This window comes from Mesoplodon mirus (genome assembly GCF_964341445.2).
Source record: "Mesoplodon mirus genome assembly, chromosome: 4".
Taxonomy (NCBI): Eukaryota; Metazoa; Chordata; class Mammalia; order Artiodactyla; family Ziphiidae; genus Mesoplodon; species Mesoplodon mirus.
Genome location: NC_138979.1, coordinates 4,880,483 through 4,904,651, shown reverse-complemented (window position 1 = coordinate 4,904,651; position 24,169 = coordinate 4,880,483). Strand labels below are relative to the sequence as shown.

General features: G+C 41.6%; 1 protein-coding gene across 1 annotated transcript in view; it reads left to right on the top strand.

Moving 5' to 3' along the window:
• Positions 1-254: 254 nt before the first annotated feature.
• TMEM236 (transmembrane protein 236) overlaps positions 255-24,169 on the top strand; it is a gene marked incomplete at its 5' end in the record, with an annotated part of 40,179 nt that continues 16,264 nt past the window's right edge. The window contains 3 exons of the mRNA XM_082618280.1: positions 255-511; positions 12,043-12,115; positions 16,327-16,468. Of these exons, the coding sequence (XP_082474406.1) occupies positions 255-511; positions 12,043-12,115; positions 16,327-16,468 (472 nt within the window). The remainder of the gene's footprint in view (positions 512-12,042; positions 12,116-16,326; positions 16,469-24,169) is intronic.

Below are 24,169 nucleotides of genomic sequence, written 5' to 3'. Positions count from 1 at the left end.
AATCCATTTGACTTCTAGTAACCGATGTGCAAACACATTAAGTGATCATTTCCACAACTCCTCTGTTTCTTTAAGAGACCTCGGTTGTTAAGTTGGAAGATCATTGAACCAAATGAGGGTCAATAAAAGAATAAAAAGTCACTGGTTAGTGATTCGAGTACAAGGAACTTGATCCCAGTTCAGTGTCTGTGTGTCCATATGCCGCTCTGGGTCAGAGTGGGAGCATCTGGTCCCCAGGTGCTTGCCCTTCCAGGATGGCTTCGGGAAGACTGATGAAGCTGCTGTTTTTTGAGCTGCTTGAGCTTGCTGCTTTCACTGTCCCCACGCTGGTGATAATGGAACAGTTTGCTGATGCCTATCAAAGCACAAGGAGTACACCTGACAAAACGCATTATTGGCTGATTGTTTCCTGTTCGATCGCCTACGTATCTTCAGTGACTCTTTTGATTTGGGTTCCCGTGAAAGTTCTCTTGTACAGGAAACGTCATCTTTACCAAAAAATCAAAGGATGGTAAGTAAAAGAATTCTTTAGCAGGGAACCCCTGGGATGCTTTCAAAGAGATTTTCTCAGGTACTCTGGGTAAGGATGTTAGTGTAGCACACAGGTACATAATGTGAGATTAAGGAGAGGTAATAATCACTGTTTATATAAATGTGTTCCTATTATGGTATCTTCCATATTTTTTATCGGGTCATTTTTTACTGACGTGTTCCTAAGAGTTAGCATGAATCTCTGATACTCTGAGTAGTAATTGTTGTACTAATTCCTCTGTACACTGAACTGCACAGTTTTCACAGTTAATTTACAGAAATCATAATTGTAAGGTTCTAATATAGAATTTTTTCTTTTGTGTAAAACTGAAAGTAATGTCTATGTTAAAATGTTTACATTGCATTATTTTGTAGCTATAAGGCATCCTTTGAGCATTAACCAACTGAGATTTTTAAGCAAATTGGTTCCTTTACTTAGATTTAAAAACAATAATACTTTGCTATGTTGGTAAATTCTATTACCTTGGTGAGGGGAGGGGTAAGTAATTCAAATAATAACACAGAAATATTATAAATAAATCAAGGTTTAATATGGCTTGAACTCAGCTTAACTAATGACTGTATTGATCCATGTAAAGGTAACGAGAACATATAATTTCTGATCCTCATATATTTTTCCTTTTAAATCTTCAGATCTGGTTCTTGTCATCTGGGATTTCTTTGTTTTCTTTGATAAGTTAAATTTTTCTTTCATACTGATTTTTTTTTTTTTTTTTTTTACTGCATTGGGTCTTCGTTGCTGCGTGCGGGCTTTCTCTAGTTGCAGTGAGCGGGGGGCTACTCTTCGTTGCGGTGCGCGGGCTTCTCATTGCGGTGGCTTCTCTTGTTGCGGAGCACGGGCTCTAGGTGCATGGGCTTCAGTAGTTGTGGCACGTGGGCTCAGTAGTTGTGGCTCGCGGGCTCTAGAGCTCAGGCTCAGTAGTTGTGGCACACAGGCTTAGTTGCTCCGCGGCATGTGGGATCTTCCCGGACCAGGGCTCAAACCCATGTCCCCTGCATTGGCAGGAGGATTCTTAACCACTGCGCCACCAGGGAAGTCCCCATACTGATCTTTTAAAGGGACTTCCCTGGTGATTCCATGGTTAGGACTCTGTGCTTCCACTGCAGGGGGCCTGGGTTTGATCCCTGGTCAGGGAACTAAAATTCCGCAAGGCACATGGTGTGGCCAAGAAAAAAAAAATTGGACAACATAGAACACATTTGAAAAGCAAGGAGTCGGGAATTTTAACCCAAGCAAAGGCAAAAATGTAAAAGTAATAGACACAGCAGTATAGCGAGAAATCCTGTTGCGAGGGTGTGTCAGGGGAGGCATGAAGCGTGGGGCGCAGGAAGGGCTCTTTAGGTGCTGACACTGGGTGTCACCCCCAATCTCACCAGGGGACTTTCTCCCCCCGAGGGCAGAGCTCCTGTGAGGCTTCCGAAAATAAATCATGTAGTTGGCATCAGTGGGGTTTAGGTGTTTTCCAACACTTGACCCAAATCCTCGGCATCAACTAAGGGGTGGGTCTGAAGCTGAGCTGGGTCCTCCACCCCTCACACCCGCTAGGAGTGGCTTCGACTGTTGAAGACTCCTGGCCAGGCTGGGGAATGTGTAAGTGAGTACAGGAGTAAACCAGTGGCAAGCTGGTCATGCCCAGGAAGGTGCTTTTTGAGTTTTTTTCACATTGGCTCAATCCCTAGGACCTTAGGTCTGAATATCATTGAGGCAGCAAGCCTTCCCATGTTGCTTACTGTTATTAATATACTATTATTGTTACTGTAATTAAGCTATAATTGCTTCTTTACTGATCACTTATTATGTACTCTAAAGTTGATGTATGAATTTCATTTCATCCCGTACCACCTTGGGAAGTATATATTTTTTATGAGCTTATCATTATTTTTCCCAAGATGAAACTGATGATTAGAGAGGTTGAGAAACTTACCCGGTCACTTGACAAGTGAGTGAAAGGACTATACTTTGGACCTAGGTCCATCTGGTTCTGTAATTGGTACTTCTAACCACTACCTGAAACTGCTTCTTTGAAGGATGAGGTCCCAGTCTCTGGGGGCAATTGAAAGTAAGGAAGAGAGTAGTCTTTCATTTCTACCCGCTAGTGTTTGTGTTTGTGTTTGTTTGCTGTTTATGTCTGTACATCTGGTCCAGCTACTCCTCTTGTGCTATAAGTTGTCTTCGGCTGTCACAATTACATCTTCCAGTGATTTCTTTTGGGAAATACTTTTCCAGTCTTTTGTTTCTATTTGTGGGTGTGGCCGGCCATAAGTGTTCTAAATAGTTTTAGATAGAGGACAGTTTATCTATGATTTCAGTGAAACTGTGAAACTGTTCCCTCATGACCTCTTTTATGAGCCCTTATTATCTCTTACTGGCCTAGAAAAGAAGAAATTGTTACTGAGTACTAGTCTAGGAGCCTTACACATTCCGTACTGTTAAACTTAAACTTTATGACAACCTAGTAGGTATGCACTAGTATTCTTGTTTTATAGATGAAGAGGTGGAAACTTGAACATGTGATTAACTTTGTCTGGTGATAAAGCTTATAACTGGTGGAGCTGGGATTGGTGAGCCCAGACTGATCTTATTGTGTGCTGTTTCTTCTAACTTATGCAACTTCTCCTATATTTTTTCTGACTTTGAATGCAAAGTGTGATTCAAGAAAAATGCAATTCTTCTAGTGTCATTAGGATACATTTCCCCTAAAGATGTATATTTGGTTGTTATATATGAGTCCCAAAAACGTGTATAGGATATTTTAATATATGTGGTAACATACCGTGCATGTGTCATACAGCCTGATTCCTAGATGAAGATGATGCAAACATTATGGCTACTATAGAAAGTAGGGATTGAAAGTATGAATTATTTTTGAAGAATACTTAGATAAATAGTTGTGTATGTGAGATTTCATAGATTCTTAGCATTCACAGATACACTGTTGATGGGCCTATTTGAGAACCTCTCTGTATGTCCACGTTGGTGTCATGGGCCCTGTGAGGCTGGTATTCAGGAGAGAGTGAGTCAGCCAGCTAGTGAAGCCCTGACAATATGGCTGAGAGTTGCAGACCTGAGTTCAAATCCCAGCATTGACCCTGATTGGGAGGCGGTGTGTGAGTTCTTTAAATTCTTTAAATTTTAGTTTTCTCATGAGCAGAACAGGGACGACCTAGTTTCTTTATTAAGTTGTTTTAAGAAACTGAATAAGATTATGCATGTAAAGTTCCGAGCACAGTGCCTGGCACGTAGTAAGGACCCAGTGAATATTAGTGTTGTGACCTCAGACTGAATCATGTTTCCATTGAAAACATGATCTGGGGTAATCCTCAGAATGACTCTGAGAAGCAGTAGAAGTGATGATAAAAGTGATAAAACTGAAGAAAATTCTATGTTATAAGTGATACTCTGCGTATCTGGAGAATCTTGTAGGTCTCTTTTATCCTTTGAGTGTAATGAGGGTCAATAAAGTGGTATCATGAATATCTTACAAACTATTTTGCATATATATATAACATGCTTTTATTTTTTAATTTTTTTTAAATTGAAGTATAGTTGATTTATCATGTGTCTTATTTTCTGCCACATGGCAAAGTGATTGAGTTATACATATCTATACATTTTAAAATATTCTTTTCCATTATGGTTTATCTCAGGATACTGAATATAGTTCCCTGTGCTATACAGTAGGACCTCATTGTTTGTCCATTCTGTATGTGATAGTTTGCATCTGCTCATCCCAAACTCCCAGTCCATCCCTTACCCTCCCCTGTCTCCCCCTCGGCAACCACAAGTCTGTCCTCTACAGTGTGTGTTTTATTTTTCATTTTCTCGCTTGACCTGCACGCCTGTGTTGTAAAGTTGAGGGAATGGATATAATTGCCATTTTATAAGGCAGGGAACAATGTCAGAGAGCTTAAGACACACACTAAACCAAAAGTAGTCTGAACTTTTATCCCGTGTTCTTTCCTTTATTCCTGTTAAACACTTCCTCATTCTTTTGGAATGATTGTTCCTTTTTAGGATTGCCTGTCATAATTTATAAAAAGACTAGGGAGCTGGTTTGAGGAACGAAGAAAAGCTATTTATATCCACACCAAATTTTATATCCCAGTAAATAAGAGGAATCTTTGCCTGGGATACCAGTGAATAGGTGAAAACATTGACAAACTAGCCGGAAACTGAAGCAGATCTCCTCAGACAGGGTACCTTGGGGCAAAATAATCCTGGAGGACTTTGGGGAATTCCCAGACTGCTGTGGAAGTCAGGGCTATCCTGGACAGTGCTAAGTTAGAAAGACTCCAACATTTTGGAACATTTTCCCTTGTTTACATCCTTAACATATGCCCCAGGTTTGCTGTTGATTTGTTTCAGGCGGCAGTGGTGGTGGCAACAGCGATAGTTATAGCTGTCATCTTAGTAAAAGAAGAGCAGAGGGCGACTGAACAATTACTGTGCACCGAGGAGCGTTGTAAGCACAGTGCCTGTATTACTTTAGTTAATTCTCTAAGCTGTTTGAAGAAAGCGTCCATGCCCATTTAACAAGTGAGGAAATTGGGGCACACAGGTTAAAAGACCACCCAGCCAGTGAGTAGGGAGCCAAGACCAACCCCAGGGTGTCTGGGGTCTGAGCCCCGAAATGGTCCACAGCGACACGCATGGGTGACAGGCTAACCCGAGGAGGGAGCGCTCGCTCTTTTCAGCACCTCTGAGAAGGTCATCGGTGAGTGACCACGAACTAAACCCTGGTGCTTAACAGTTACCTCTTCCCAGAGCATCCCCTTTCTTTCAGTCTGTCTGTCATCTTCTGAAACACTCAGGACTGATCATTTTCTCCTCCTTGATTACAGGCTTTCTCTGCTTGTCCCACAATCTCCAGTAAAGCGGCGTGAGTGGATTCACTTTTGCTTTTCTCTGCTGCATATGCAATGTCGCCAGATTCCATGAGTTCTTTCTCTTTCATCTCTTTCTCTTTCATTCAGGACCTTTGCTCTCCGTGGCTGTTTTCCTCTCCCCAGTCAGGCGCTGATTTTCAGGGCCACCTGGAGGTGTGCCCTTGAGGTTCTGGCATAGTTCCCCAACTTTTCACCTATTCAGGTCCAGCGTCAGATCCCTTGTTCTGGTCGCTTGTGTTCAAAGGAGGCATGAAGACCATTTTATTAACCTTCTGTGGCTCTGGCAGCCTTCACCAGCTGCTGTCCTTGCCTTTGGCCTCTCTGTCCCCCTCATTCCCTCCCAGTCCTGTTGACAGAGTCATAATCTTCTTGAAAAATGGTGTCTGCATGTCAGTTCCACCTTTAAAACTCTACGCTTCCCCTTGCTTGTAGAATTCAGTGTTGGCATCATTCTGAAGCTGGAAGGCACCTTAGCGTTCATCTAGGGCACTATTTCTCACAAGACCGTCTGCCTCTGAGTTTAAAGGGAATTTACGACTTTTTGTGTCTCTAATTAGGAGAAGAGCCTTCCTTATTTCCTTGTATTGAAATAAACTCTGCCACCTTGTCGCTTCCTTCCAGTCTTCCTTGTACATGTCACATCCTCTGACCCCCTTTATATGCCAGTGAATTTGGCCATGGCCGGGAGCTCTACCCATTGCCCCTGATTTCCCCTTTTTATTGCTTTTTTCTTTTTATAAGACGCATCAAGTATTTTATTTATTTTTTTGAATATTTTTTTGATTTTTTTTTTAATTGGGGTATAGTTGTTTTACAATGTTGTGTTAGTTTCTACTGTACAGCAAAGTGGAGTTCCCTGTGCTATACAGCAGGTTCTTATTAGTTATCTATTTTATACATATTCGTGTATATATGTCAATCGAATTCTCCCAGTTCATCACCCCCCCAACCCCCTGCCCCTCACCCCGCCAAGATGTGTCAAGCATTTTAATTCGGAAGTTGCATACTTCAACTTGCATAGAAAAATTTGGCTTCATCAATCAGTCAATCAATTTTCAGTGATTCAACAGTCACCAATTTCAGAGTACTGTCCTTGTTATGAAATTACTAGCATGGCTACAGGCAATTAACTAGCCCCATATAATGGTCACTCTCAGTAGCATGAGCACATTTCTTTCTCTTCTAAAAAAATTTTCTGGGAGTCTAGTTGATGCACGGTGTTGTGTTAGTTTCAGGCGCACAGCAAAGTGAATCAGCTATACGTATACATATACCCCCTTTTTATTGCTTTTCGAGCACTCTCATCGGCTCTCATAAACTGTCACTTGTACAATGATGACTCCCCACGTTGTGTTTCTAGGGGTGACCTCTTCTCTGAGCTCACTGACATCTTCTCCTCTCCAGTGTCCAGGCTCCATCAGTATTTCTTGTCTTATGATTTCTGAACCTTTTACTCTTTGGGATGCCTCCTTGGGATGCTGGTTGGCTTGTTAATGTCTGAGTGTGGTCTCATTGATACCACACACCTTCAATTTATTACAAAGCACAATAACGCGAAACGTGGCAAAACAAGGTCTGCCTGTATATTGGTTTTAGCCAACAGTTCTAAGTTTTAAGGCTTGACAATAAACCTCTGTGTCTGGACACTCTGTCCCCTGGGCTCATCAGGGTGGTGGCTCCACCTTCTTGGCCTTGGGCAGCAGCCCTGCTCTCTGGATCTGAGGAGGGAACCCCTGGGCCTGTGGTGGCAGCAGCAGCTTCCCTGGCCTCTGAAGCATCGTCAGAGTCATTCTTCCCTTTTCTTGAAGGATAGTACATATTTGCAGCCATATAGCTCTGTTTTAGCCTGTTTCCTGCCGATCGTACCCAGAAGTCTCACAGCCTTTCTTCATTTTGTCCCATCTCTTTCCCCCTTCAGTTCAAGCTGTCAGGGTTTCTGCTGAGACGGTTGATTGGATTCACAAGCCACACCCTTACTGTTCTCTCCAGAACATGCTTTCTCATTTTTTGTATCTTTTGCAATATGGATAGGGTGAGAATTTTCTGAATCTTCAAGATTGGGCTTTTTTTTGTTTAACAATTCCTTCTTCAATTTATCTCTCTCCTCTTGCGTTTTACTCTAGTCAACAAGGAGAAACCAGGCAATGCCTTCAACACTTTGCTTAGAAATCCCGAGCTAAGTGTCGGAGCTCATTGCTTACAAGTTCTCCTTTCTACTCAACAGAACACATTTCAGCCAAGTTCTCTGTCACTGTCTAAAAAGGATCACCGCTCCTCCAGTTTCCAGTATCACAGTCTTCATTTCTGTCAGAGACCTCATCAAAAGGACTTTTTTTTTTTTTTTTTTTTTGCAGTACACGGGCCTCTCACTGTTGTGGCCTCTCCCGTTGCAGAGCACAGGCTCTGGACGCGCAGGCTCAGCGGCCATGGCTCATGGGCCCAGCCGCTCTGTGGCATGTGGGATCTTCCCGGACCGGGGCACGAACCCGTGTCCCCTGCATTGGCAGGCAGACTCTCAACCACTGCGCCACCAGGGAAGCCCCAAAAGGACTTTTAATATTCATATTTTTAGTAACATTCTGTTCATAATAATATAAGTATTCTCTAGAATGGTAGAGGCTTTCTGCACAGCTCTCCTCTTTCTGAGCTCTCCTCAGAATCTCCTTTAACTTCCATATTTCCAGTAACAGTCTCTTCTGGGTAATCTAGCCTTTTTCTATCGTGCATCTTCAGACTCTTCCAGATTATCCATTACCCAATTCCAAAGCCACTTCCACATTTTGGGTATTTGTTACAGCAGTATCTCACTTCCCTATATCAAAATCTGTGTTAGTTTCCTAAGACTGCCATAACGAAGTACTTCTAACTGGGTGGTTTAAACAACAGAAATTTATTGTGTCACAGTTCTGGAAGCTAGAAGTTCGAGATTAAAGTGTTGGAAGGCTTGGTTCCTTCTGAGGGCTATGAGGGAGAATCCAGTCCAAGCCTCTCTTCTAGCTTCTCATTTTTTTTTTTTTTTAACATTTAAAAAAAATTTTATTTTGGGCTGTGTTGGGTCTTTGCTGCTGTGTGCGGGCTTTCCCTAGTTGTGGCAAGAGGGGGCTACTCTTCATTGCAGTGCACAGGTTTCTCACTGTGGTGGCTTCTCTTGCTGCGGAGCATGGGCTCTAGGCACGTGGGCTTCAGTAGTTGCAGCATGCAGGCTCAGTAGTTGTGGCGCACAGGCTTAGTTGCTCCACAGCATGTGGGATATTCCTGGACCAGGGATTGAATACGTGTCTCCTGCATTGGCAGGCGGATTCTTATCCACTGTGCCACCAGGGAAGTCTCTCTTCTAGCTTCTGATGGTCTGCTGGCAATCTTCGGCATTCCTTGGCTTGTAGATGCATCACCCTGATTTCTGTCTTCATCTTCACATGGTGTCTTCCTGTGTTTCTTCATGTAATCTTCCTTCTGTACATATCTGTCTCCAAATTTCCTTTTATATAAGGCCACTGGTCTTATTGGATGGGGGCCTGCCCTAATGACCTCATTCTAACTTATTACCTCTGTAAAGACCCTATTTCCAAATAAGGTCCTGGGGGTTGGAACTTCAGCATGTCTTTTAGGGAGGACACAATTCAACCCATACCACTCATTAATAAATTAGAAGCATATGTTAGCAGTAAGTCAAGATTTTCAAATACAGGTTATCATTATTTCTGCTTAAATAAAACACAGATTTGGATTAGTATTCACTTATTAACTATTCTGTTCATTCATTTAGCATTTATTGAATTCCTACTCTGTGCCAGACATTCTCCAGGGTTATGGGGTTCTTGAACTTGGATGAGAAACAAGTTACATCTCTATTTTCGATAACCTCTGATTGAAAGATGGCCTTTCTTTCCATTATGAATGTTGGTAACAAACCACAGTAGTATTAGCAGGACCTATAATTTTATTACATAGATTTTTTTTTCATATCACATTACAATTGTTGCGGATACTTCACATTACGGTTTATGATCTTCACTACCTTGAAATTATGAGAGACTACAGTTTCCACTAGATCTTGAATGCTCCAAAGAAAATAAGAAGACACTGTATTCTTAGATAAGTGTATATATTACTAAATCAAAATTTTAAAAGAATGTGGATAACTGTATTTCAATATAATTGCTTTGTTTTGTAGTCTATGTATTTTATGCATTTAAAAATTCTATTCTGGGCTTCCCTGGTGGCGCAGTGGTTGGGAGTCCGCCTGCCGATGCAGGGGACATGGGTTCGTGCCCTGGTCCGGGAGGATCCCACATGCCGCGGAGCGGCTGGGCCCATGAGCCATGGCCGCTGGGCCTGTGCGTCTGGAGCCTGTGCTCCACAACGGGAGAGGCCATGACAGTGAGAGGCCCGCGTACCGCACAAAAAAAAAAAAAAAAAATTCTATTCTGAGAAGGATCCATAGGATTTAGCAGATTCCCAGGAAGTTTATTGTACAAAAAAAAGATTTAGAAACATTGTTCTAAATGCTGGAGCTAAAGTAATGAACAGTTCAGATAAGGTACATAGTCCCATGGAACTTACCTTGGGGATAGGCACACAGGAGCCAGACATGGAAGATCTATGATCTAGATTTAGGTCTACGATCTAGAGACACCCTGGCAAAAAGGAAGAGCCAGTGTAAGCCTCGAAGGTGGGGCAAGCTTGGTGTGATCACAGAATAACCAGAGTGCTAGTACGGCAGGATTAAGTGGATGGTGGGGAAGAGGCAGGTCATTCTAAGTGAAGAGAGTAGGAGAAGGAAGAGAAACCACATCACGTAGAACACTTAGGCAACAGTGATAGGTTTCAATTTTATTCTAATTACATTAGTCATACATTGAAAATATTTTTAAAATCCCTAAAATATACAAATGAGTGTATTTTGTGGTAAAATATACCTAGCATAAAATTTACCATCTTAACCATTTTTAAGTGCACAGCTCATTGGCATTAAGTACACGCACATTGGTGTGCTACCATCGCCACCATCCATCCACAGAACCCTCTTCATCTGGCAAAACAACCTCTGTAGCCATTAAACAGTAACTCCCCATTCCCCACTCCTCCCAGCTTTGGTGATTTTTGAGCAGGGCAGTAACAAAAGGTGTTTTACATTTGAAAAATCAGGCGTTTGCTCTATGGAGAAAATATTGCTAGGCAAGAAGAGGGACACTAACAGGAAACTGGTTACGAAACACTGCAGATGAGACATGATAGTGAGAGAACCACGGTGTTAGCAGAGGTTGATTCAAATTACATTTTGGCATTAAATCATCAGGCGGCATTTGATGATGATTGGAATGGGTATGGGTTATTGTTCAGGCATGTTAAGTCTGAGTTGCCTATTAGACATCTGAGTGGAGGTGACGAATAGATAGTTGGGTGTCCAAGTCCAGAGCTCAGGATAAAGGCCAGTGTATATATACTATAATCTATTTGTGAGTCATGGGCAAGTGGGTGGTGTTTAAAGCGATGGGATTGGCTGAGATCATCAAGGGAGATAATATAGATAAATAAGGGGTGCAGGAATAATCCCTGGGGCACTCTTTATTTTTTAGAGGTCACGCTGAGAAGAGGACTCTGTGAATGCCCCAGCTAGCCTCAGAGAGCTGAGTGCTGCAGGAATCTGGATCTGGGCTCAGAGAAGGAGGCAAAGCTACCAATTTAAAATTCTATCTTAACTCTGGTTTTAGCAGGTTGTACTGAGTCTGGCTATGAGACATGGGCTATCCAATGCCCTATCTTATGTCTATACCTAGAACATCTAGGATGGGACTGGGGTAGGGTGAAATGGTGGGACCCAGAAGAATTCTTAGTCATTTGTAAGACTCCAACAATACTTTTTGAACTTAAACACATACTATCCTATATATGTAATTCGTATAATACGTATTTAACTAAGGAAAGAGGGGGTAAATATTTCACTGTAGAAAACCTCTGAGTATATTTTAGTTATGTTAAATATACATTTTAATTCTCTCTGTCGTGATAGACTATTATATATTATATCTCAATAGCTATTTGATTGCTTGATCATGCAAGGCTTAAAAAGTGGTCCAAAAACAAATTTAAAAACTATGTGATTTTTATGTCTATATGATTTTTTTGGGGGGGTGGTTCAAGTAAAAAAATCCAGGTCGTCTTTAACTATCTAATAGTATATTGTTTCTAAATATATTTTTTGAAAAATCAATTTTACAACATGGGGTATAGTATCACTTGAGAAGGTCATGCTGTTCTTTTTTTCAGTCGGTCGCCAGACCCTGAACTCTTGGACAGGATTCTGATGAATGAATTTTGAAAATATTGAATGTCATTTGTCTTGTACTGTGATGCTTTTAGCAGTCGATGGTTTGCTAATTATTTGGAAACCTCTCACCCCTTTGTTCTAGAAAAGCATTCTGGCTTTTGTGTGTGTTCCCCTTTGCCATACTCAAACATTTGGGAAATGGAAATAGGGAAGTAGTAGCTTCTTAGAAAAACTATAGATGAATGGAACAGGAACTGCAAAATTGGCAAAATGTAACAGGAACTGTTGACCTTGTACATTATTGCTTTTGCTTATTTTTTCTCCTTTGCTAGGAGACCTGTTATGTTGATGTGTGTAGTCCTCACCACGCTTCCCAGCTTCAGCTTTTCTATAGCAGTGACCGAGGTATGGAATTTTGATTTCTTGTCCTGCAAGATTTTGAGTTTTTAAAATGTCCCCTGTTATTAAAATTTCATAGAGTGGTGTGCCCAAACAAATTTCTTGAAGTTTATTATCTCCGGTCTTATTCTAAGTTGCAATATATATATTTAAGGTCCTAAGATCATTGTTACCTCTGTGATTGTGGAGGAAAGTATAGCAGCCAATTAGAAAAATTGCTTCTGTGTTTGTATGTGTGAGAAAGGAAAGTTATTTGAAAATAATAAAAAAAAAAAAAGCAAGGAATTTGAGAGTAGATCCACATGTGTTTCTTCTAACCTGATGTTTTTCATGAGTGTCCTCGGTTCTAAATGGAATATCCAATCAATATCCAAGGGAACAACCACTCACATGCTAAAGCTTTGATAAGATTCCATTGACAAATAATTTGTACACGATGTTTATTTGAAAATAAATTTGACTTTATGTTTCAATAAATGCAGCTACAAAGGGACTCTGATGAATGGACATCTGCAGGGCAGGAATACTATAGGGAGAACTTTCAGCCTGTGAGGGCTCTATTACCCAGAGAGTTCAAAGCAGAATGCCCTGCTAATCTTATTAATTTTCAAGGTGCTGTGAAAGATGTAATTTTATTTATTTATTTATTTACTTAAGATTTTCACTTACATGCTGAGCAGGTAGTCATTAAGTGCTTACTACATGCCAGGTACTGTGTTAGAAACTGAGGATAGAGCACGTAGAAAATTTGACAGTCTCTGGCCTTCAGTAATTTTTTATTGACAGTAGAGAGAAAAATAAACAGGCAGTTAGAATAGGTATGATCAGTTCTGTGAGAGAGGTGAGTACCAGGTAGTGGATGACATCATTAGAAATTACATGACTGTTGGGAGATGTCCTACATGTAGCATTAGGACAATACACGAACACACAGAATAACCTCAGAAGGCCATACAGATGAACTTTGCATCAAGTTGCAACACACAAGTATTTTAATCTAGATTTATCATTTTCTCCTTCCTCCCCAAAGACCTTGTAAAGCACTTGGGAGGTTCCCAAGAGCTTTGAAAATTCAGTGCACAACACTTTCAAGCGGGCTTCCCTGGTGGCGCAGTGGTTGAGAAGTCCGCCTGCCGATGCGGGGGACACGGGTTTGTGCCCCGGTCCGGGAGGATCCCACATGCCGCGGAGTGGCTGGGCCCGTGGGCCATGGCCGCTGGGCCTGCGCGTCCGGAGCCTGTGCTCCGCGGCGGGGAAGGCCACGGCAGTGAGAGGCCCACGTACCGCAAAAAAAAAAAAAACACTTTCAAGGAACACCACTATCACAGATGATGCTCTATCTACAGTTTAATTGCCCTTTTTGGGGTTCTTTCCCATTATGTCTCACCCACTGTGGGATATTTTTCTTTCCTTTTTTCTTATTTTTCACTGAAGTCTAACACACAAACAGAAAAGTTTACACAACATAAATACACAGTGTTAATGGAATACCACAAAGCAAACTCCCATGGAAACACTACTCAGGTCAAAAAATAAAACTTTGTCAATGCCCTAAAAGCCACTTCCAATGACTACCTTTCCTCCATCCCAAAGGTAACTTCTATCTTAACTCCTAATACCACAGGTACCACAGGTTAGTTTATCTGTTTTTGAAAGTTTTATAAAGGGAAATCAAATTATCTATTATCTATCTACCTATCTATCTAATTTGTATCTGGCTCCTTTTATTCAAAAGTATGATTCATTCATTTTTTCTGGTTAGCTGTAGTTCATTCATTTTCATTCCTATATTTCATTTCATTTTATGAATTTATCATAAAGTATTTTATGAATTCTTTATGATATTTATCATTTTATGAATATATCACACTTTATTCATCAGTTCTACTCTTTTTTTTAAATGGGCAAAATATTTTAATAGACATTTCACAAAGAAGATCTACAAATAGCAAACAAGCACCTAAAAATATGCTGAACATTATTGGTCATCAGAAAAATGTAAGCCAAATCACAATGTGATACTACTACATACCCACAAGAGCGGTTAAAATTTTGTTTTTGTTTTTGTTTTTTTTAAATTAATTTTTATTGGAGTATAGTTTCTTTACAATGTTGTGTTAGTTTCTACTGTCCAGCAAAGTGAATCAGCTATATGTATACATCATCATTTCTGCTCTTAATGGCCATTTCAGTTTCCAGTTTTTGCTGCTGTGAATATCCTTGAACATGTCTCTTGGTACCCATGTGCAAGCATTTCAGTTGGTTAAATGTGTAGGAGTAGAACTGATGGGTCACAAGATGTTCAAGTACTCAGTTGTAACTGACAATGTCAGTTCTTCAAAGAGAGTATACTAATTTAGACTTCCACTAGCAGAGAATGAGCAGTCTTGGTGTTCCTCATCCTCAGCAGCACTTGTACTTTAAGTCTTTTTATTTTAACCATTCTGGTGAGTATATTCTTGAATTTCATTGTAGTTTTCAATTGCATTTCCCCAGTAATTAATGAGATTGAGCATATTTTTCATCTTGCCCATTTTTTCCTAATGTCTTGCTTATCTTTAAAACTTGATTTGGAAGAATTATTTGTATATTCAGATTTCAAGCCCTTTTTTTTTTTTTTTTTTTTTCTTTTTGCGGTATGCGGGCCTCTCACTGTTGTGGCCTCTCCCGTTGCGGAGCACAGGCTCCGGACGCGCAGGCCCAGCGGCCATGGCTCACGGGCCCAGCCGCTCCGCGGCATATGGGATCCTCCCAGACCGGGGCACGAACCCGTATCCCCTGCATCGGCAGGCGGACTCTCAACCACTGCGCCACCAGGGAGGCCCTCAAGCCCTTTTTTGATTATATGTATTGCAAATACCTTCTCACTCTGTGACTTCGTACTCTTAATGGTATCTTTTGATCGAGAGAAGCTCTTAATTTTAAAAGAGTCCAATGCATCAATTTCTTTTCTTTATGGATAGTTCTTTTGGTTACTTGTTTGAGGCGATTTTGTCATATTGTGAATCTGAACCTTTGAGGTCCTGAAGATACTCTCCTATATTATATTTTGGAGGCTATATTATTTTGCCATTCTCTTTTAGATTCACAATCCACCTGGAACTTATTTTTGTATATGTTGTACAGTAGGGAATTGAGTGTTTTTTCCCAAATAATATCTAATGAACCGAGTACCATTTATTAAAATATCTGCCCTTGCCACATTTATTTGCAGTGCTGACTTTGTTATAAATCAGATGTGTGTATACCTGGTCTATTCTGAGCTTTCTGTTCTGTACTGCCTACTTCTCTATTGCTGTGCCAACACCACACTGTCTTAATTCTTGTAGCTTTATAATAGCTCTTTATATCCAGAAAAGTAAACACTCCTATCTTCTTTTTCTTCTAGAATGGCTTGCACTTGGTATTCTCATATTCATTTTAGAATCAGCTTGTCATTTTCTACAGAAAAGTTGGAATTTTGATTGAGGTTGTATCAAATTGTATCATTTTTAAAAATCTTATTTTCTAACTCCTTGTTTTTGGTATGTAGGAATAATTTATCCATTTTGGGGAGATTTTCCCCACTTATAATCATATAGTCTATGAATAATGACAGTTTGTTTTTCTTTCCAATACTTACACTGTTTATTTCTTTCTCTTGCATTATTACGCTGGCTAGGACCTCTAGTACAGTGTTGAATAGAAATGGTCATGGTGTAACCTTTGTCTTATTCTTGATCTCAGAGGGAAAACTCTTAACATATCACCATTAACATGATGTTTGCCATAGCCTTTTTTGTAGATACCTTAAAGAGATGAAGGAAGTGCTCCAAAGCCGAGCTGGGTTTACCCAGATCTCTCTTCTTGGAAGACCCAACACTCTAATGTTTGCCCCCTTAGCTCTTTGAGCTAGGACTCTCAGAGGCTCTGCTTAGCAGTTGGGTTGGGAGAGATTCCCCATTCCACTATTCCAGGAGCCTACTGTTAGCTTTTTATGCACATTTACCAAGCTTGTCTTTAACTGAAAGTTCTTCCATTGATATGAATCCTTATTACATATTTAGAAATGGTTCAAAACCTTGTGGGGTTGAACACCTAAAAAGCTGAAAACCAAGCTTCTAGTCTTTTAGTAAATGTATGTATGATTAATTTAGCACTGCTTTCAAACTCCTCAAAGAATTGTGAACAAAGAAAGTACAAAAATTTAATGCTTCTAAATGGTCTTCTGAAAACAGGTTCAAAAGAATATTAATGGTTCCACTGGTATCTTACGGGATACGTTACCTGACCTGCCAGTCTCTTTGGTTCTGACCTGCTTGATCGTGGTTGATATTATTGAAAAACTCAGGACATATCCTCTTAGAGGGAGGCAAAAGAGTAAGTATTATTTTAAATACAAATATTTTTTAAAGTTTCACATATAGTTCACCTTTCTCCCACTCTTGTCTGTTGACAGGTTTAATGATATCTTTTAAGAGCTAACATTACAGATAGAAGATTACAAATGAAGATATCCAAATATAATTGTAGCTACTTTGATAGCTATACAGTTATTCTTATTTCTTTTTTGATTTTGATAGTACTGACAAATGGATAAAGTTACTAAGTATTTAATACTAAATCTTTAATGTTTACTCTAACATGAAAATTACCTAAGTAAATTATTATAGATTTGTATTTTTAGGAACTCTCTCAAAACCTTAAGTTGAGATGAATAAATAGAGAGTTTAGTCTGCATACCTTTGATACAGGAATTAATATGACTGCTGCAGATATGTCCTAGAGATTTCTGTGTTTTTAATCGTGGATTGTCAAAGAGCTAAAAGATCACACTCAAAACCAAGATATGGCACATTCTTCCAAAGGGAGCAGTTGAAACTAAATATTGGTTGACCTTTAAAAAAACTATTTTGTTAATTGAATATTTTGTTTGGTTAGTCAAAAATTCCCTCAACTTTCATTTAATTTTATGTGATGGTATCTGTGTTTGATTTACAGTATTTGCATGGTATGGTTATTGTATGGCAAAGATTTTGCAATTGAAATGGGTAGGTTTTGTTAATCATTCCCTGATGGAGTGGATGGGACAAATTCAGTGAGTCATAGCAGAATGCTTTGGGGTAATAGGGCAACTACTACAACCAGTAAGGAAAACACTAGACTCATTTCTTATGAGCCATCACCCCTCCAGTCACTCTTGCTCCTCAGATTGAAAAGCAAAACTGAGTTGGAGGCCTCCAGGAAACCTGAGACTCTGAGCTTCATATTTTGCACTTTGCCCTTGGGTGGCAGACGATAGAGTGTTAAGTTTAACATAACACAGGTGACAGGTAGATAAGATGGCAGCCAATGAGTCTGTTGAAGAAAAGGTACTCCCAAGGTACATCTGCCCTCCACAGACAAGTGTATTTGTCTTAAACTGAGGATATTTGGGAATCGCCAAATGCTTTACTACTTTTGTAGACTTCTTAATGACACAAGCCCATTTTGAAATTGGACTGTTTTTAATGAGTCTGTATTTTCCATGTTAATGTGAAGTTGCTAAGTTTTTAGTGAAAGTTCTCTTTTAAAAAATGCACATGTATATTTTTGGGAATCAGTTATTGGCGTTTTATATTTTAAGTGATGAGTTGGATTTTTAAAGGGGCGTTTTCTTTGTATTCAGAAGTAGTGATGAAAAGAGAATCAAAATAAGAGAACCCCAAGGAAGAAGTCAGTCTTGGGGAGAAGACTCTAGAACATCTTGTTCAATTGCTGCTTCTTAGTTGAAGTGCCTCCTTCTTGAGCTCTTTCTTCTCTGCTCAAACTTAGGAAGGTTAGTGTCTGGTTAAATAGCGCCACCGTTTAATAAAATCACACTTTAAAATACTAGCATTCATTCAAACTGCCTTTGTAAATATTAATTATATGTGTATTTAGTTTTTGTGCAACCTTTGAACTCAGTCAGTCTCCTATACTCATTTTAACAGGCATACTAATAAAATCAATTGCGTGAATTTTTAACCGATGGGGTATCCTCATTTATCCTCTGGAATGTAAATTGATACATAAACATAAATTATAATACATAAATCTGAATATAAGCAAGTATGCTATAAATATGGTTTCACCGCACGTGCTACCTCAGAATCAAAGCAGTAGGATAGGGGTGTGTGACAGCAAAGTTTAGAATAATGTGTGTCCCTTTAGAAAATGTTGAGAAAGACATACATTCTCTTCTTTGCTATCCAGATAGTTTGACACGCATCCATACTGGTCAACTTATAGCAGTTTTCACTTTATACTAGATGAAGCTAAGGTACTCTACACTGCTTGGATTTACGGACACGCTCGCAGTACCCTACCTTGTGTTGTTGTTGTCGCATCAATATATTTAAAAAAATTCTTTTAATTGAAGTACAGTTGATTTACAATGCTGCGTTAATGTCTGCCGTACAGTAAAGGGGTTCGGTTGTACATATATAAACATTCGTTTTTTATATATTCTTTTCCATTGTGGTTTATCACAGGATATTGACTGTAGTTCCCTGTGCTGTACAGTAGGACCTTGTTGTTTGTCCATTCTCTATATACTAGTTTGCATCTGCTCATCCCAAACTCCCAGTCCATCCTCCCCCACACCCTCTCCTAACTATACTATCTTAAATGCAAGCTACCACAGTTTGATCTTTGTGTAGTTTTTCTTTTTCTAAATTAAAAAATAAAAGTTCTATATTTGACATATGCTTAAAGCAGTCTTTCCTGGCCCAAAGAATCCTTTCTGCTAACTTCATACTACCAGTTGAAATACCTAAGTATCAAGTGATTGCCAAGCCGTAACGTTTAAGTGGATCATTTCCCGTAGACTGGGGCTCACTTGGGAATATTTTTTGGAACATAGATCTCTGAGGCATGGCAATCTCACAGATGCACATAGCACCTAAGAGTGTCATATCCTGGCCATGAGAACAAATAATAAGAATACAATATATAGCCTGCATGTCGCCCGCTCTTACTAGTACGTGGGTACAAATGAATACACTTTTACATTTCCATCTGAATTTTGCTATCTCAGTCCCAACCTGTTAGTGACTGGACCTCCATTTCTCTTCCTCTCCCATATTGTTCTCTCTCCCATGTTTTAATTTTTTTGTCTGCGTTTTGGGTCTTCGTTGCTGCACGTGCGCTCTCTCTAGTTGCAGCGAGCGGGGGCTCCTCTTAGTTGTGGTGTGCGGGCTTCTCCTTGTGGTGGCCTCTCATTGCAGAACACGGGCTCCAGTAGTTGTGGCCCGTGGGCTCCATAGTTGTGGCTTGCAGGCTCTAGAGCGCAGGCTCAGTAATTGTGGTGCACAGGCTTCGTTGCTCTGTGGCATGTGGGATCTTCCCGGACCAGGGCTCGAACCCGTGTCCCCTGCATTGGCAGGCGGGTTGTTAACCACTGTGCCACCAGGGGAGCCCCTCTCTCCCATTTTTAAATGGGACCCTAGGTGGGTCTCCCGTGGCCTCTTTTGTTGGTCTAGGCTGTTGAGTATCCTCTTGCCCCTGCTCTCCCCTCAGCTGTCTTTCTCACGTTCCGACAACGTGATGTGCTGCTGTCCCACCACCCCTGCTGGACTCTGCCCCACACACCCTAGTACTGCTGTTTCTTGCCTCTGGGACATTGCTTGCGTTCTGAACTGATGACCTTTCCCCTGCCATTGGAGGAGTGACTTCCCTCCCCTGAGTTCTACATTCCTAGAGAAGTCCCACACAGAGTCGTGGAATAGCTATTTTCACTTAGACACACAGCCCTTTCATCCCCAGATCGTATAAGGAATCACAGACTGTCTGGGCTTTAATGATTTCAAGTAGTGGCCATCCAATCCACTGGAAACCACTGTTTCCTCTCCTACCACTAGATCGTATGGCTGATTCTGGTAGAGCTAGACTCCTTCTTCTTTGGGAGTGGCGTGGTTTCTGAGGAGCCGCACAGTTTCTCCTTATGTCAGCCTCACCTTCGTTGTCTGAACCCCAAACCATGGTCACCGTTAGATTCTCCTCCCTGCCCTTGCCAAGATTCCTTAACTCCCATATAAACCAGTGACTGCAGACAGACATAAGGGAGTCTGTGGTTAGGAAGTGAGTTTTCAGTCCTCCCTGCAGGACTCATTAGAGTGGCATGAACCCAGCTTGGGCACCATATTACAAAGCGGTACAATAGCGTATCGTGATTAAAGTACTATACATAGGGCCCCAGGTGACGGCGAACTTCATTTTATCTAAGGTGCTGGAGGTCAGAAAAGACTAAGGGGAATACCTGGAATTTGTAGAAGTTTGTAGGCAGACATGGTGAAGAAAGCTTTCTCCACAGAAGGAAGGTTGGGTCTGTAGAAACTCAGGTGTCCACGTAATAAACGGGCATGTTTGGGAAGCAAAAATAACTTCGGCTGCATTTCTCATCCTGAGTAGGCAAACCTAGCGCTGGAACAGAAGTTGCCTTCTTTTTTTTTTTTTTTTTTTTTTTGCGGTACACAAACCTCTCACTGTTGTGGCCTCTCCCGTTGCGGAGCGCTCCAGACACGCAGGCTCAGCGGCCATGGCTCACGGGCCCAGCCGCTCCGCGGCATGTGGGATCTTCCCGGACCGGGGCACGAACCTGTGTCTCCCACATTGGCAGGCAGACTCTCAACCACTGCGCCACCAGGGAATCCCCCGGAAGTTACCTTCTTAAGACCAGCTACTGTTTGCTTTTCAAATAGTCAATCTGGAAACCTCCAAAGCTGCTCCAAGAGCTACTGTAAAGATCTTCCAGAGGTGGGGAGAGCAGGAGGAGGAGGCTGAACTGGAGTCTGTGGATGCCCCAATTCCTACTTCAACCAGAGAAACACAGCTTTTGTTTGCTTAGGAGTTAGTGTTTTATGTAAGATTTCATTGGAAAAAGTGCTTCTTCTAAATGTCTGCAAATCAGCGTAGGACCTCATTTAGAGTTGTTGGCTGTACCTATATCTGTACCTATATCCAGCCAATTCTCAGCATCTCCAGCCATTAGTCCCGTGATGACACTGCACAGTCTAGAGAAAACTGTGACCCCCTCCAAGGTCTTGTGACTGACTGTTGCTGCTCTGGGGTATGAGACGATGCAACGCAATCCAATCCCATCTAATACAGTGCAGTTCAGCTTCGCAGACAGAGCTGGATCATCCCGGTGGAGTACACACAGGTTTGAGACCCAACACATACAAAAACCAGGTAACATTTTTAACATTCCACTTTTGAATTTTTAAAATTTCCAGTGTTTTCTGTTTCTCCAAAATAATACATATTTATTTAAGGATTATCAAATAGACATAAACAAAAAAGAAGAAAATGGAAATCAACCAGAGTTCTACACACTAGAGATCTATAACGGATAGCATCTTGATGGGTGTTCTTTACTTAAGAAAACCTACTTTATAACTTTTTTTTTTCTCAACAGTATGTGGTGGGTATCATTCTTGTTAAAAAATGGTGGATATTGGGCTTCCTTGGTGGCGCAGTGGTTGAGAGTCAGCCTGCCAGTGCAGGGGACGTGGGTTCGTGCCCCGGTCCAGGAAGATCCCACATGCCGCGGAGCGGTTGGGCCCGTGAGCCATGGCCGCTGAGCCTGTGCGTCCGGAACCTGTGCTCCGCAGCGGGAGAGGCCACAACAGTGAGAGGCCCGTGTACCGCAAAGAAAAAAAAAAGGTGGATATTATTCTTGTTGTTACATCTTCTACTGCATCATTTTTGTTGGCTGAAAAATATTTCCGTGTATTAATGAGCCATGACTTACTAACTTATTGTTGGACAACTAGATTTTCCCCCTAGTTTTGAGCTATTGTAAACACGACTGTTAATGACTTGTTTGGAAGTGAGAAGGGTTGAGAAGAAAAGGACAAGGATGTGGTTAAAATGAGTAAGGTGGTGTTTGTTTGAGTTGGGCAGGGGAGACAAGCCAGGTTAGAGGACACAAGTGTGGATGGTGCAGGGGGTCTATGTTTTCAGGGACCCTGTGCTGTGTATGGGAGTCATCAGCCACTGTGCGAGGTAACTAGCCAAGCAGAGGCTGGGGCCAGAGTTGACTGCTGCTGGACGGCAGCCGAATGATGTCAGGATGATGACCATAGACAGTGTCCTCAGAAGACCCTGAGCATCCGCACATGCCCAGACTCCTTGGCAACAACGCTTGCCAGAAGAAAGGGACAATTATGGACTGGCTGCTCATGAGGACAAACACAGAGGGGGTCTCAGGGGGTTGTACCAAGGGGGTGGCAAGATGGTTTAGCTACAGTAGGGCTATCTGCATAGTCAGACGTGACTGGCTAGAAGTGAGATCGACAGGCTGTTTGAGTGGAAACCATCATAGCTCTGCAGAGGAGGCGGTTTCCAGCGTCACATCAGTAACAGGTGCGGCGTAAGGTTTTCAACTCAATCTGCTCTCATTGGCCCCACTCCAGTTCCTTCTGTGTAGCCTCAGAGACTTGAACCAAGTGCTGCAGGGACTTGGGCAGCACAGATGATTATTTCTTTAGGTGAAATGCCTCCGTGTGCGACTTCGGGCTCAAAGGATATGCAAGGTTTTAAGGCTGGCATCTGTAATTTTTTTAAAGTTCTCCAAGCAATTCTGATGCCCACCTTGATTGAGAGCCTTTAATTATACATTAGGAACTGACACAAAAACAAGTTAAAAGCCGAGAGACGAAATCCAAATTCCTAAAGGAACCTTCTTTCCAGATTTCCTTGGAATGGAACTCAGCACTCTGTAACCAAATAGGATGTAAGAGACGCCACAGAAGGTAAAAGAAAAAAAAAGGGGAGACACTACTTTTCTCTGAATAAAATGAATGGCGTTTTGAGTCCCCCTTTGCTTCTTTTTCAGAAAAAGCTTATCATACAATCTGAACCCAGTATGTGAGCTGGGTTTCCATAACGTGTTTTGCAATGTGGTTAGAGAGTACGTGTGAGGAACGCTGTTCGCGGCCATGCCAAGACGGGGGAGGATTTCCTTTTAAACCCTCCCTTTGCTGTTTAGAAGAAGGAAGTTTCAGGAAAGTATGTCAGCTCTAGGATTTGTTCCCCTTCTCAAGAAACAAGTAACCATTTACCGGACTGGGAGTGAGAGAAGGGTAGAATTTCTGATTTATACTTTCTACAGAGGGACCAGCTGTCAGGATTAGGACAGTGTAGACCGGGCCAGAAACTAGACTGCAGTGGGTCCCTGTGTCAAAAGGCATGGGGCATCAGGTGCTGCCAGAACTGAGTTAGGACCCCCTTTAATTAGGACAGCTTTCCACGATTGTAACAATTTGGCATTTAATTGTTAATTTTTTCCTAGGGAGGAAATAAAATGTATGAACAATTTTAATACATAAAGTGAGATTTTTGAGAATTGCAAGATATTTTCAAAATAAATATTTTCAAGGACTCTTAAGAGTAAGGGAACCTAAAGAATTCAGCATGCATTACTGTATAATAGCAACAAAATTTTATGGCCCCAGCAAGAAATTAAAGGCATAGGTTACTGATTTTCAGTATCTTGATTTCCTTGCGCAGGATTGAAGAGAGTGACACAGGTTGTTGAGCTGGTGGCCAGACAGCCTTTTGTTTACATCGGGTATACATTAGTGGTAGGGTCCAGTGCATAGGGACACCAGTTTGTTCAGACTCTGCTTTCACAGGTGATTTGAGGCCCCCAAGTCCCCCCATTTCAGGTGGGATGGATGTTCTAAAGCAGCGGTCCCCAACCTTTTTGGCACCAGGGACCGGTTTCGTGGAAGACAATGTTTCCACGGCCCCACGGGGGGCGGCAGAGGAAGCTTCTTCCCTCGCTCGCCCGCCGCTCCCCTCCTGTTGTGCGGCCCGGTTCCTAACAGGCTGAGGACCTGTACCCGTCTGTGGCCCAGCTGTTGGGGACCCCTGCTCCAAGTATGCTTCCTGTGAACTCACAAACGCTTTCTTCTGGGAACCACGCATCGGCGCTTTCATCCCCTGCCTGGTGCCTCCTACTTCCGCCAGTGCCCGGGAGGCTTTTGAATCCCTGAGCCACCCCTGGCGCCCCAGGGGTACCGCCCCTGGGGTTGCCGGCCCGAGTCCAGGGGCTGT